We start from the raw sequence: 15341 nt of genomic DNA, 5'->3' as shown, positions 1-15341 counted from the left end.
GGAGCGGTTCAACCAGCAAACCAGATCCGAACGAGCGGCGTCGACGAAGTCGGTGGGCTGGCTACAGTAGACACTCCGTCAGAGTGCCGTGGAGGAAGGCAATCTTGATGTCGAGCTGATGGATCGCCCAATCCCGAGAGAGGGCGAGGACGACTCGAACGGTGGCGAACTTGACGACGAGGCTGAAGATCTCGTCGTAGTCCACTCCGGGGTGCTAGGTGAAGCCCCGAAGGACCCAACGAGCCTTGCAACGGTCGAGGGAGCCGCCCGAGGTCAGCTTGTGGCGAAAGAGCCACTTGCCGGTGACCACGTTGGTGCCTGGTAAACGAGGCACCTGGTCCCAAGTGTGGTTGGCCAGCAGGGCCACGTACTCCATAGCGCAACGTCGTTGGGGGTCGGCGAGGGCGGCGCGAACGGAGGGGACCGGGGAGGCATCCGGAGGAGTGGCAGCCGTGTCAGCCACCAGGATCAGCCGGTCAACGGGGTGGAGAACACCGGCTGCGCGACGAGTCGCCATCGAGTGGACGTGCCCGGGGTCACGGTGGATGGCAACCGGGTGGTACACAGGAGGCTCGATGCAGGCCAGCGGGGCGTCGGGAGTGGCCCATGATGGAATAAGTCATGTGTGGAGGACAGTCCGCAGTCCGCACAGCATCTCTGCTGCAGGACAGCAGCAACACAGCAGATTTTGACTGCAAGGACTGCGGCAGACAGCAAGGACTGCGGCAGGCGGCAGGCAGCACAGCAGCAGTCTTTTGACTGCGAGGACAGCCTGCAGGCATCTCCTTTTTCAGTTTCAGTTTTTGGAGGACAGCAGCTTGCTGCAGTTTTTCCTTTTGACTAGAGTACAACAACACCTAGTGGTTAGTGCAGTTTGTAGCACAGCATATTCGCAACTCTAGGAAGCATATGCTGCAGCCCCTTGGGCTATAAATATGTATCCCGACCCTTAGACGGGTATGGCATTGTGTAGTGTTTGAGGAAATAAACAGAAAATTGCCCCAACTCATAGTGTCATCCTCTTGATGAGAGTTAGAGTCCCTCTACTTACAATTGGTATCAGAGGCAAACTATCCTGCAGCCTAAACATCTCGTGCTCATCTCCTTCCCGTGCATCTCCCCACACTCAGTCGGCAGCAAGAGCTCCAACTGTTCCTTCCTCCCCTGCTCAGACGAGCAGCCTTTCGTCTGAGACAGCCTCTTCCACACGCATCGACCCCTCACTAGCCCACCATGTCCCTACGCTCGGCCACTTCGAGTGCGCGGCGCCAGCAGGAGGCCGAGGTCGCCGCGGCACAAGAACGCGAGCGAGCAGCAGCAGCGGCTGCAGCGACAGCGGCGAGGGCAGCACGGTTGGCGGCGGCGGAACTGGCAGCGGCGAGAGCGGAAGTAGAAGCAGCGGAGGCGGCGGATGCTGCACGTGCGGCGGCAACAGAGCTCGAGGTTCTGCGCGGCAGTAGAGCTGGCAGCTCTGCTTCTGTCGACGACAACACCGACGACGAGCTCAGGCTGGCGAGGGAAGAAGCGCGAGAGCAGGCGGCACAGTGGGCAGCCGCGCATCCCCATGGGGGCGCGCGTGGCGGCAGCCCGGATAGGCGCCGACACGCTGACGGCGCTCCAGGCGGGGGCGCCCGCGGCGGCAGCCCAGACGGGCGTAGACGCGCCGGCGGTGCTCCCGGCGGCGGCGACCGAGTCGACGGAGATCGCGGCCTCTACAGGCGGCGCGGTTCTCCCTCCCCGGATCGGTACCATGGTCGTCGCATGGCCCAAGCCATTGTCAGGGACATCGGTCCCGGCGGTGGGTGGCCTACCCTCACCAAGACCAACTACGTCGAGTGGGCCGCGGTGATGAGGGTACGGCTCCAGGTTCGCCACATGTGGGAAGCAGTTCGTTACGACGACGTCGACTACCACGAGGATCGGCGGGCGCTGGATGCTCTCATTGCTGCAGTCCCGCCCGAGATGCAGTTTTCGCTTTCCCAGAAGCGGACTGCCAAGGAGGCCTGGGACGCCATCGCTGCGACCCGCATCGGCAGCGACCGTGCCCGCAAGACCACACTGCAGGCACTTCGCAAGGAGTGGGAGAACCTGGCCTTCAAGCCAGGTGAGGATGTTGATGACTTTGCTCTCCGCCTCAACACTCTGTTGCAGAAGATGGTGCAGTTCGGCGACGACACCTACGATGAGGAGAGAGCTGTTGAGAAGCTCTTCCGTTGCATCCCCGAGAAGTACAGGCAGATTGCTCGCTCGATCGAGTCTCTGCTAGACCTCTCCACGATGACGATCGAAGAGGCGATTGGTCGCCTCAAGGTGGTCGACGGCGACGAACCACATGCTCCCTCTGAGCCTATCACTATCGGCGGGAAGCTACATCTCACTCGGGAGCAGTGGGAGGCCTGCCAGGGTGACAAGAAGAAGGGGGAGTCCTCCTCGACACGAGGCCGCAGACGCGGCAAACCGCGCAAGGCGCGTGGAGGCGCCCAGGCCGGGACGCGAGGACATGCTGAGGTTGGTGCCCGTGGAGGTGCCCAAGGCGGCGCCGTCGGCAACAAGAAGCCGGCACGAGACGACGGCTGTCACAACTGCGGCAAGCTTGGCCACTGGGCCAGGGACTGTCGGCAGCCACGACGTGGCCAGGCCAACGTCGCACAGGCGGAGGCGGAGGAGGAGGCCCTGCTCCTGGCACATGCAAAAATCGAGCCATCTCCAGCGGCACCGGCCGCAGCGGCACTCCTCCACCTTGATGGGTCGAAAGCACGCGCTTTCCTCGGCGACGGCTCCAGCAAGGACATGATCGAAGGATGGTGCCTTGACACCGGCGCCACTCATCACATGACCGACCGACGGGAGTTCTTCACCGCGCTTGACTCTAGCGTACGAGGCTCCGTCAAGTTTGGGGACGCCTCCGGCGTAGAGATCAAGGGCGCCGGCTCAGTCGTCTTCACCGCCGCGTCTGGTGAGCACAGGCTGCTCAACGGAGTCTACTACATCCCCGCGCTGAGGAACTCTATCATCAGCTTGGGACAGCTGGATGAGAACGGTTCGCGCGTGGAGGTCGAGCACGGAGTCATGAGGATCTGGGATCCCTCCCGTCGCCTTCTTGTCAAGGTACGCAGGAGTGCAAATCGGCTTTACATCCTCAATGTGAAGGTGGCACAACCTTGCTGCCTTGCTGCTTGTCGAGACGACGGGGCATGGCAGTGGCACGAGCGCTTCGGGCACCTTAACTTCGAGGCTCTGAAGCGGCTCAGTGCCAAGGAGATGGTACGAGGCCTGCCGTGCCTTGACCATGTGGAGCAATTCTGCGATGTCTGCGTGTTGACAAAGCAGAGACGGCTCCCCTTTCCCCAGCAGTCGAGCTTCCGAGCCAAGGAGAGGCTCGAGCTCGTGCATGGGGACTTGTGTGGCCCGGTGACACCAGCCACACCAGGAGGACGACGCTACTTCTTGCTGCTCGTCGACGATCTCTCCCGCTACATGTGGGTGATGATCCTTGGCAGCAAGGGAGAGGCTGCAAACGCCATCAGGCGTGTGCAGGTCGCTGCGGAGGCGGAGTCCGGCCGCAAGCTGCGCGTGCTGCGCACCGACAACGGCGGCGAATTCACGGCGGCTGAGTTCGCGTCGTACTGCGCGGATGAGGGCGTTCAGCGCCACTACTCCGCGCCGTACAGCCCGCAGCAGAACGGCGTCGTCGAGCGGCGCAACCGTCTGGTTGTGGGGATGGCTCGGGCTCTCCTCAAGCAGAGAGGAATGCCAGCTGTCTTCTGGGGAGAGGCGGTGGTGACAGCGGTTTACATCCTCAACCGCTCGCCCACCAAGGCTCTCAACGGGATGACATCGTATGAGGCTTGGCATGGGCGCAAGCCGGCGGTCTCTCACCTACGGGTCTTCGGCTGCCTCGCGTTCACCAAGGAGCTTGGCCACATCAGCAAGCTCGACGATAGGAGCACCCCGGGGGTGTTCATTGGCTACGCGGAGGGCTCGAAGGCCTACCGCATCCTTGACCCAAGAACACAGCGTGTGCGCACGGCGCGCGACGTAGTGTTCGACGAAGGGCGAGGATGGGCGTGGGACAAGGCGGTGGACGACGGCACGACTCCGACGTACGACTTCACCATCGAGTACGTCCACTTTGAGGGAGCTAGGGGAGTAGGCAACTCTTCTCCGAGCAGGTCTACCCCAGCCTCCAAGTCTCCACCGACTCCAGCGCCACACTCTCCAGCTCCTGCTACAACGAGCTCTTCACCACCACGCACTCCAGCCACGACTCCGGCTACAGCAAGCTCTTCGCCACCACGTACTCCAGCACCGACGGTACCCTCTCCGGGAACGTCCTCTCCGACACCAGCTCGTGTCGAGCACGACCCAGTGGAGCTCGTGACCCCTCTGTCCCGCGACAAGGAGCGCGTCGACGCGTGCTACGGCGGCGAGCCGTTGTGGTATCGAAGGGTGGAGGGCCTTCTCATCGACCCGTCGGTGCCAGGCCCTGCATCTCGCATTCTGGCAGGAGAGTTGCATCTTGCATGCGACGATGGTGAGCCTCGGTCTTTCGCGGAGGCCGAGAAACATGCGGCTTGGCGTGCCGCGATGCAGTCGGAGATGGACGCGGTTGAGACGAACCGCACCTGGGAGCTCGCTGATCTCCCTCATGGTTATCGCGCGATCACCCTTAAATGGGTGTTCAAACTGAAGAGGGATGAAGCCGGCGCCATCGTCAAGCACAAGGCTCGCTTGGTGGCACGCGGTTTCCTACAGCAGGAGGGGATCGACTTCGACGATGCTTTCGCCCCCGTGGCACGGATGGAATCCGTGCGACTCCTCCTTGCGCTGTCAGCCCAGCAGGGCTGGCACGTTCATCACATGGACGTCAAGTCGGCGTTTCTCAACGGCGACTTAAAGGAGGAGGTCTACGTACACCAGCCGCCAGGTTTTGCGATCCCTGGCAAGGAGGGCAAGGTGTTGCGCCTGCGCAAGGCTCTCTATGGCCTGCGACAGGCACCGAGGGCGTGGAATGCCAAGCTGGATTCCACGCTCAAAGGAATGGGTTTCACGCCAAGCCCGCACGAGGCGGCCATCTATCGGCGGGGCAATAGAGAAAATGCCCTGCTGGTGGGTGTCTACGTCGACGACTTGGTGATCACCGGCGCCAAGGATGCAGAGGTGGCAGCGTTCAAGGAAGAGATGAAGGCCACCTTCCAAATGAGTGACCCGGGGCACCTCTCCTTCTACCTGGGGATTGAGGTGCACCAGGGGGACTCCGGGATCACACTTCGCCAGACCGCCTACGCCAAGCGCATTGTTGAGCTGGCTGGGCTCACCGACTGCAACCCAGCTCTCACTCCGATGGAGGAGAGGCTGAAGCTGAGTCGCGATAGCACGACGGAGGAGGTGGACGCTACACAGTACCGGCGTCTTGTGGGGAGCCTTCGCTACCTCGTCCACACACAGCCTGACTTGGCATACTCCGTAGGCTACGTTAGTTGGTTTCTGCAGCGACCGACGACGGAGCATGAGCAGGCTGTGAAGAGGATCATCCGCTATGTTGCGGGGACTCTCGACCACGGTCTCTACTACCCGAGGTGCCCTGGGGAGGCACACCTTGTCGGGTACAGCGATAGCGACCATGCCGGCGACATCGACACCAGCAAGAGCACAAGCGGAATCCTCTTCTTCCTCGGCAAGTGCCCCATCAGCTGGCAGTCGGTCAAGCAGCAGGTGGTGGCCATGTCCAGCTGCGAGGTCGAGTACATAGCGGCGTCCACTGCTTCGGCTCAGACGCTCTGGCTGGCTCGACTGCTCGGTGATCTCCTCGGGAGAGACACTGGAGCGGTGGAACTCAGGGTGGACAGCCAATCCGCTCTGGCATTGGCCAAGAACCCCGTGTTCCATGAACGGAGCAAGCACATCCGGCTGAGATACCACTTCATCCGAGCCTGCTTGGCAGAAGGGAGCATCAAGGCGCGCTACATCAACACCAAGGATCAGCTTGCAGACCTGCTCACCAAGCCCCTTGGTAAGATCAAGTTTGTTGAGCTTTGCTACAGGTCCGGGATGGCCCAACTTTCTCACAAGACGACGCCCAAGACTTAGGGGGAGAATGATGGAATAAGTCTTGAGCATCTAGAGGACAGCCTGCTTTTGACTGTCATCTGTAGTCCTTTAGCATCTAGAGGACAGCTTGACTGTCCTCTGTAGTCTCTTTAGCATCTAGAGGACAGCAGTCGCTTTTTTGACTGTCCTCTGTAGTCGCTTTAGCATCTAGAGGACAACAGTCGCTTTTGACTGTCCTCTGTAGTCGCTTTAGCATCTAGAGGACAATCCTGTTGTGTAGTGTGTGTGAGAAGGTGTGGTAGTGCAGCCCCTAGGGCTATAAATATGTGTCCCCAACCCCTCTAAGGGTATGCCATTGTGTAGTGTTTGAAGAATAAACAGAAAATTGCCCCAACTCATAGTGTCATCCTCTTGATGAGAGTTAGAGTCCCTCTACTTACAGAGCCATCTCCAGCGGCACCGGCCGCAGCGGCACTCCTCCACCTTGATGAGTCGAAAGCACGCGTTTTCCTCGGCGACGGCTCCAACAAGGACATGATCGAAGGATGGTGCCTCGACACCGGCGCCACTCATCACATGACCGGCCAACGGGAGTTCTTCACCGAGCTTGACTCTAGCGTCCGAGGCTCCGTCAAGTTTGGGGACGCCTCCGGCGTAGAGATCAAGGGTGCCGGCTCAGTCGTCTTCACCGCCGCGTTTGGTGAGCACAGGCTGCTCACCGGAGTCTACTACATCCCCGCGTTGAGTAACTCTATCATCAGCTTGGGACAGCTGGATGAGAACGGTTCGCGCGTGGAGGTCGAGCACGGAGTCATGAGGATCTGGGATCCCTCTCGTCGCCTTCTTGCCAAGGTACGCAGGAGTCCAAATCGGCTATACATCCTCAATGTGAAGGTGGCACAACCTTGCTGCCTTGCTGCTCGTCGAGACGACGGGGCATGGCAGTGGCACGAGCGCTTCGGGCACCTTAACTTCGAGGCCCTGAAGCGGCTCAGTGCCAAGGAGATGGTGCGAGGCCTGCCGTGCCTTGACCATGTGGAGCAATTCTGCGATGTCTGCGTGTTGACAAAGCAGAGACGGCTCCCCTTTCCCCAGCAGTCGAGCTTCCGAGCCAAGGAGAGGCTCGAGCTCGTGCATGGTTACTTGTGTGGCCCGGTGACACCAGCCACACCAAGAGGACGACGCTACTTCTTGCTGCTCGTCGACGATCTCTCCCGCTACATGTGGGTGATGATCCTTGGCAGCAAGGGAGAGGCTGCGAACGCCATCAGGCGTGTGCAGGTCGCTGCGGAGGCGGAGTGCGGCCGCAAGCTGCGCGTGCTGCGCACCGACAACAGCGGCGAATTCACGGCGGCTGAGTTCGCATCGTACTGCGCGGATGAGGGCGTTCAGAGCCACTACTCCGCGTCGTACAGCCCGCAGCAGAACGGCGTCGTCGAGCGGCGCAACCAGACGGTTGTGGGGATGGCTCGGGCTCTCCTCAAGCAGAGAGGAATGCCAGCTGTCTTCTGGGGAGAGGCGGTGGTGACAGCGGTTTACATCCTCAACCGCTTGCCCACCAAGGCTCTCAACGGGATGACACCGTACGAGGCTTGGCATGGGCGCAAGCCGGTGGTCTCTCACCTACGGGTCTTCGGCTGCCTCGCGTTCACCAAGGAGCTTGGCCACATCAGCAAGCTCGACGATAGGAGCACCCCGGGGGTGTTCATTGGCTACGCGGAGGGCTCGAAGGCCTACCGCATCCTTGACCCAAGAACACAGCGTGTGCGCATGGCGCGCGACGTAGTGTTCGACGAAGGGCGAGGATGGGCGTGGGACAAGGTGGTGGACGACGGCACGACTCCGACGTACGACTTCACCATCGAGTACGTCCACTTTGAGGGAGCTGGGGGAGTAGGCAACTCTTCTCCGAGCAGGTCTACCCCAGCCTCCAAGTCTCCACCGACTCCAGCGCCACACTCTCCAGCTCCTGCTACAACGAGCTCTTCACCACCACGCACTCCAGCCACGACTCCGGCTACAGCAAGCTCTTCGCCACCACGTACTCCAGCACCGACGGTACCCTCTCCGGGAACGTCCTCTCCGACACCAGCTCGTGTCGAGCACGACCCAGTGGAGCTCGTGACCCCTCTGTCCCGCGACGAGGAGCGCGTCGACGCGTGCTACGACGGCGAGCCGTTGCGGTATCGAAGGGTGGAGGGCCTTCTCATCGACCCGTCGGTGCCAGGCCCTGCATCTCGCATTCTGGCAGGAGAGTTGCATCTTGCATGCGACGATGGTGAGCCTCGGTCTTTCGCGGAGGCCGAGAAACATGCGGCTTGGCGTGCCGCGATGCAGTCGGAGATGGACGCGGTTGAGACGAACCGCACCTGGGAGCTCGCTGATCTCCCTCATGGTTATCGCGCGATCACCCTTAAATGGGTGTTCAAACTGAAGAGGGATGAAGCCGGCGCCATCGTCAAGCACAAGGCTCGCTTGGTGGCACGCGGTTTCCTACAGCAGGAGGGGATCGACTTCGACTGAGATACCACTTCATCCGAGACTGCTTGGCAGAAGAGAGCATCAAGGCGCGTTACATCAACACCAAGGATCAGCTTGCAGACCTGCTCACCAAGCCCCTTGGGAAGATCAAGTTTGTTGAGCTTTGCTCCAGGTCCGGGATGGCCCAACTTTCTCACAAGACGACGCCCAAGACTTAGGGGGAGAACAATGGAATAAGTCTTGAGCATCTAGAGGACAGCAGTCGCTTTTGACTGTCCTCTGTAGTCCTTTAGCATCTAGAGGACAGCTTGACTGTCCTCTGTAGTCTCTTTAGCATCTAGAGGACAGCAGTCGCTTTTTGACTGTCCTCTGTAGTCGCTTTAGCATCTAGAGGACAACAGTCGTTTTTGACTATCCTCTGTAGTCTCTTTAGCATCTAGAGGACAATCCTGTTGTGTAGTGTGTGTGAGAAGGTGTGGTAGTGCAGCCTCTAGGGCTATAAATATGGGTCTCCAACCCTTAGATGGGTATGGCATTGTGTAGTGTTTGAAGAAATAAACAGAAAATTGCCCCAACTCATAGTGTCATCCTCTTGATGAGAGTTAGAGTCCCTCTACTTACAGTCACCTTGCCGCAGGCCCCTCTTGTGTTGGATGTATTCTCCAGGCACTCCATTAAGCATAATTTGGGTAGAGGAGGTCATAAGCAGCCCACTGATCACATCTCTCCATATAGGACCGAATCCAACCTTTTCCAATACTTCAAGTAAGAAAGACCAAGACACTGAATCGAAGGCCTTGGAGATGTCCAGCTTGAGAAGAATTCTAGGCTGTTTTTGAGCATGTAGCAATCTTGCAGTCTGCTATACTAACATGAAGTTGTCTTGAATGAATCGGCCCTTAATAAACGCACTTTGGTTCTTAGAAATCAGCTTGTCCATATAGACTCTCAGTCTGTTTGCCATGATCTTCGAGATTAACTTTGCGAAGCTGTGGATCAAGCTAATAGGCCGAAAGTCCTTGGCAAGGATGGCATCCTCTTTTTTAGGTAAGAGAGTGATGAAGGCTGTGTAGCAGAAGGGAAGTCATACGAAACTACAACAAGAGCCTAAGTGTAGGTTGGTATGCAAGTGTGAACACCACTGTTTTTAAGGCGTCGCCTAGGCGTCGCCTAGGCGTCCGGGCGGTGGTCTGACGCCTAGGCGCCTTGCCCGCCTACCTCGCCTAGGCGTCGCCTAGGCGCCGCCTAGGCGTCTAGGCGGTGGTCCAACGCCTTGGAGCGCCTTACCGCTTTAAAAACCATGGTGAACACTAAGAAAACAACTTAAACCACAGCTCACTGTAAGATAAGAAATGAAGAATATCTACTGGAGCTTAACTTTGACTAACAAAAGTCATAGTTTAGCCCATATCCATCTATTTGTCATGCTGCATAAACTACGGGATGTCTCATTCACAGCCAACAAAAATAAACACTACAGTTTGGTATTAGCAACAAATATTGGCTGCTGTTTGGAGCTTTGAATTGGCACCAAAGCCTTGCGTTCAAGGAAAATTTGGCAGCACCAATCCAACAAAGGTGGCCAACTAGGATAACCCTGACTAGACTCGAATTATGAAGTTTGGCTATATTTTGCCAGGGAAAAAATGATAAGATTGTGGATCCATATCACATTCACAGTTTTTGGCAAACTTACATGAGTCTACCGCTTCTGTGATTGCCGACAAGTTGGCATGGCAAATTGGCAAGAAACCAAAATCTAGAACTTGCCAACATCTTCGCATCACACAGGGTTCGGAAGAGCCAAAATTTGGTAAGGCTCATCAGGGTCATACACCAAACATGTCCCGAATGCTAATAAAAGTACTTAAGTTGGGCACATCATACTGAAAAGCAAATATTCCAAAGGAAACATAAGTTCAGATACACTAACCAAGAATTTTTTTTCTTTAAGAAAGGAAACAGCAGTAAAAATCTCGCTCTCTGAATAAAGCTGCAGTGTTGCTGCTAGTGAAGCTTGTACATTTGATCCTAAAGATGTGTTGAGGAAAACCAACTTCAGAAGCTCCAAGGCATTTGCAACAGCCAATGATTTCCATATGCCTCTTTCAATAATCTTATTTCGGTGATCCTTAATGATTTTTTCTTGAGGTTTGCAGAAGACTTCCATGTTTTCACTTTCTGCATTTGAATGTCTGCATGATTTTTCAGGATCACAGAACCCGCTTTCTGAAACTGCACTCGTTTTGGTTTCACCTAGTATAGCCTGATTATTCTAAAATGAAAAAAAAACATTATTGACAAATATATGTCTGTGTATCGGCTGTTGATGTTAAATGTAGAAATTACTTACTGGCAGTTCCTGAGAACATATTGTGTCCTTTGTGACATCATTATCATTGTTAATGTTTTTTTGATTAACAGGCCCAATTCTCTTGGCCTGATCTATTTTTTCTGTTTGAATTAATTCAAGGACTTCATTAAGTGCACTCTTTATCTCTGGAACTTCAAAGTCATCCCAATTGAATTGCTCACAATCTGAATCCAAACTGTTTTCTTGACTTCTGTTTGAAATCTGGGGAAACAATCTTCTCCTTTTCAAACTCCTTTCCTTTTCAAGATATCTAACATACCGTTCCCCAAGAAGGTTACATAAACACATGACAGCTCCTCTTATCTTTCCGTTTGTTTTCAATAGTAGTGCCATCCTTCTAAGACATGTATGTGGTGGAGCTGGAAGATCAGAGAGAGACTTCCAAGGTACACGATAATATCTTGCCCCAAGTACTGCACGCACTCTAATGTATGCCATCAGCAGTTTTCTACAAATAATAATAAAATGGTCAGGACCATCGTGCATGATCGTCAACTAAAGTATTGAGGTTTAGAAATCAATTTTCAGACCAAGCATGGGCAGACAAAAATAATAATACCTATCAGATTCACATGTCCAAAAGAATCTTTTACTTCTCATGCAGCTCTTTCTTAAGATAGCATACCGACTGATCATTGGTACTTCTTCATCAACAATAGGTTGCTCCAATATTTGTTCAGCAGATCCACTTGCTTGTACTGTACGTTTCAGAAGCTTCAGGCTGGTCCCATCGGCACGTCTCTTTCTTCTCACAGGAGTCAATCCAGAACCAACTCTTTGCTGCTTTTGTTTAGAAGTAAAGCTGGGCTGTTCATGGAGCCGAGATTGCCTTTCATATGAAAGGCGAAGTACCTATATGGAACCAATCCAGCTGATCAGCACACTAATGAAGAACTGTATACAGAATAGACAATGAGAAATGCCAATCAGCACGAAAAGATAAATAAATGAAACAAACAAACAATAGTAAGAAATATCCTGTCTCACAATGTGCACCACTGGACCTAACTCTAGCAGTGGCAAAGCTAGAGTGAATCGGAGGGTGCACATCCTTTAAGGGTGCATAATAACAATTTGTAGTTGGTGCATATATGGTAAAAATCTAGTCTAAATCACTAGTTTTGCAAATTTATATGGGTGCATTTGCACCCAGTGTTGTCTACCTAGCTTTGCCCCTGAACTCTTGCCTGAGTGAGTGCTATGCAAGGTAGCTTTGAAGCAGCTCGCACATTGTTACAGGATATTTTTGTACATGTGTCCGATTTGTGCCAGTGATGTTACATTCCAATCGATATTGCAATTGCCTTTATTTATTTGTTCTTCCCAGGTATCTATTATTCATATTATCTATAGCACCGAGTTTTTATCCACTAATTAAACCAAGCACATATCGCTTTTGTTGCATATTGTTCACTCAATCAGGGTAAACCAGAGGACTCACCATGTATCCCCTTGCCCTTATATTCCTTATTTGCCCCATCTGCCCCTACGCTGTAGAGTGTAGCAACAACTATTTCGCTAAGCATACCGTCTCTCTCCCTCTCAACCTTTTGCAGCATGTGTTGTGTAAATATGTTAAGATAAGGTTCCCTTATCCATCAAAACCCCATGACAGAGAGTAGGGAAGCATCTAGAACTAGAAGGGGGAGATCACAGGATAACGACACGGTCAAGCAAATAATGCAAAGTAGCACATTCTGTCTCACGTGCTTAAACGCAAAAAACTCAAAGATGGTGACAAATGAACCATTTTGCATGTTAAAACAGTGCACTTCATGCTACTTATGTTCAAACCTGTGGTAGCATAGAGTTAAAAACACAAGCTAAAGAAATACAGAAATGCAAAATGAGATTAAATTAATATAGTGCTTCAGATCAATAAATGATAACGAAGGAAAATCTAAGCGCATACCTGCTCTACAGAAAGATTCAGTTCTCTTGCTATTCTAACACAGTCTTTAAAAGGAATTTTCCCCTTCTCACCAACATCCATAATACGCTGTTGCAACTCCAGTCGTTGTTCAGTAGTCATGACTCTAAGTGAACACCATGAACGACGATGAGAAACCTATATGAAACAGAACATCATATATTCATATAGTATCAAAACAATGTAAATAAATGCTCTGGTCTAAGAGAGCTAGACAGATAGCCACTTCCAGCTAATACAGTTTCCAGTGGGTATAATGGGTTTCAGTAATAAATAGTGGGAAAACTCTGACAAGTAACAAGGATTCAGTAATAGATAGTGTAATGATTCTGACAAGTAACAAACAATGAAGTGCTTGCGGCTGTAGATCTGCCAATATAAGCCAAAAGGTACAAACAAGCAATAGAGTCGATACTGGTGTTTAGATTCAGGAAATTAAGGGTTGTTTGGTTTGAGGAAAAACCCTGTTCTAGATGAGGTAGTGCATTATGAGTTCATCCAATGATTTTGGTGGAATTAAATTTGGATGACTCCATTCCTCACGCTTGTAGGGGATTAGTTGGTGATGGATCAACCCATCCATTCCACAAACCAAACAGCAAAGTGAGGAGTGAGACGATGGATCACTCCATGCATTAAACCAAACACACCATTAGTGTTTCAAATAGCTCTAGCAGTAGTGAGACTTCTAGCAACAGCACTTCGGCAGCTAGCGAAGAGCTGGCTGTTTGTAATGCCTGTTTTTTAGAATGACTAACTCAGCGGAGTCCGATGTCCCAGGTACGTCCCTTCCCTCCCTTCCCGCGCGTCCCTTCCGGGGCCGACGCTTGCACTCCCCAATGCCCCACACCGACGCCCACTCTAGGGCCGGCGGCCACCTTCCAGGGGATCGCCGCCGCCCCTCCCTCCACCCATTTAGCCCCCCTGCAGGCGTCCGCTTCCTCCCATCCTCCTCCTCTGTGCGCGGCTCTGCTCAAGCTTGACGGGCGGTCCAAGCCTGATCGCTGGCGCGCGGATAGTCCCGCTGGTGGCGGCTCCTGCAGCTCCGCTGGGAGTGTCTCCTCTGGCCCCTCCTTCCGCGACGTGGTGCTGCTTTCCCGGCCTTCTCCGGCTGGTCGGACTCCCAAGTCTGGGCCTTGGGTGTCTCTATGCAGGGAGCTTCAGGACGTGGTTCTCCAGCCGTCGGTCGTGGGGGACCTACGAAGTGCGCCGCTGATGGTTGGCAGACAGTGGAGTCCCGGCGTTCCAAGCGGCCGCGTCTGAAGGCTAGCAGGTTCCAGCGACCTGCACCTGCCAATCTTTCCGGCAGGTGCTTCAACTGCCTCTCCCCAAGTCACCTGGTCCGAGACTGCCGTTCAAAGACAAGGTGTTTCAAGTGCTGTGGGCTTGGGCATAGGGCGTCCCTCTGCCCTGTGGCTCCAGTTCGTGCTCAAATTTCCACATCTGTTCCCAAGCAGACGGTGTGATCCCGTCTTGGTGGTGTCGTTCCAGGCAAAGCTTCTGTTTGGTCCCGTCTTCAGAATCAGCAACCTCCTGGGACCTTGCAGTCTGTCTAGAGCAGACTTTCCCCTCCGTTGTCTGGTGGTCTGTGCCAGGCGAGGCGCTTTGTTCATCCTGCAGCGCCTCGAAAGGTGTGGTGGAGGAAGACTTCGGTGGCTACAGTCACAGGCAACCAGTATATGATTCAAGGGATGGCTACTGACCATGCAGTGGGCGCGGATGTCGTCACTATCAGGGGCCGCTCTCGCCGTCGTCACTCTCGCAAGAGGCGAAACCCCCCACCCCACCCCTCCTAGAGATGATGGGAGCAGGATTTATGTGCAGCCCCGTTTGCCTTCTCTAAGGCTTGTACCCCCATGCTTACTGGGTTGGAACCACGCCATGACTGTTGCCAAGGAAGATCTTCGCTTGGCAGTGGTTGTCACGGTGATCAGCAACCGTGACTCAATATTTGAATTCGAAGTGGCATCCCTGCTCTCACCAAGATTGGAAATCGCTGAAGACTCCCTTGTTCTCCATCGTTTTATCCCCAAATAGTTTCCTGTTGGTTCTCCCGTCTGAAGATTTGGCTCAAAGGCTTGACACGAGGTGGTCCATTCAGCGGGCTGCGACTTTCACAGTGGTCTGCAAGCGATGGTCTAGATTTTTCAACTCTTCTGGCAGAACTCTTCCTCAGCTGGTTGACCTAGAATTAGATGGCATCCTAGTGCACATGTGGGAGACGGCCACGGTGGAACATTTGATAAACCCATTTGCTTAGCTATTTAAGGTGCATCTGGATACCTCTGGCCTGAGTGACCTTGTTTCCTTCAGATGCTCTGCCTGGTGCATTGATACATCCATGATTCCGGAGTCACGAGAGCTCTGGATCACTGAACCTCTGCAGGCGCCTACTGGAGATTCGCAAGGAGTTATTTCTTTGGGTTATTCAGTGAAGATTAGACGGTCTATCCCTTCTTCAGCTGCTACTGCTCCTTTGGTCTCAGCCTCACTGTCATCGCCTCG

General features: G+C 54.1%; 1 protein-coding gene across 39 annotated transcripts in view; it reads right to left on the bottom strand.

Annotated features, from left to right (window-relative positions):
• LOC118472111 (uncharacterized) overlaps positions 1 to 15341 on the bottom strand; it is a 58172-nt gene that overhangs the window by 34219 nt on the left and 8612 nt on the right. For all 39 annotated transcript variants that reach the window (XR_004849734.1, XR_004849721.1, XR_004849735.1 and 36 more), the window contains 4 exons: positions 12819 to 12974; positions 11466 to 11758; positions 10886 to 11354; positions 10466 to 10807 (listed from right to left, as the gene is read on the bottom strand). Coding sequence is in view for 5 of the 39 variants with exons in the window: in XM_035959310.1 (XP_035815203.1) it covers positions 10466 to 10807; positions 10886 to 11354; positions 11466 to 11758; positions 12819 to 12974 (1260 nt within the window). In the remaining 34 variants the exon portion in view is untranslated. The remainder of the gene's footprint in view (positions 1 to 10465; positions 10808 to 10885; positions 11355 to 11465; positions 11759 to 12818; positions 12975 to 15341) is intronic.

The sequence above is a fragment of the Zea mays genome, chromosome 5, assembly GCF_902167145.1.
Source record: "Zea mays cultivar B73 chromosome 5, Zm-B73-REFERENCE-NAM-5.0, whole genome shotgun sequence".
Lineage (NCBI taxonomy): Eukaryota > Viridiplantae > Streptophyta > Magnoliopsida > Poales > Poaceae > Zea > Zea mays.
This window is presented reverse-complemented; position numbering and strand designations above follow the sequence as displayed.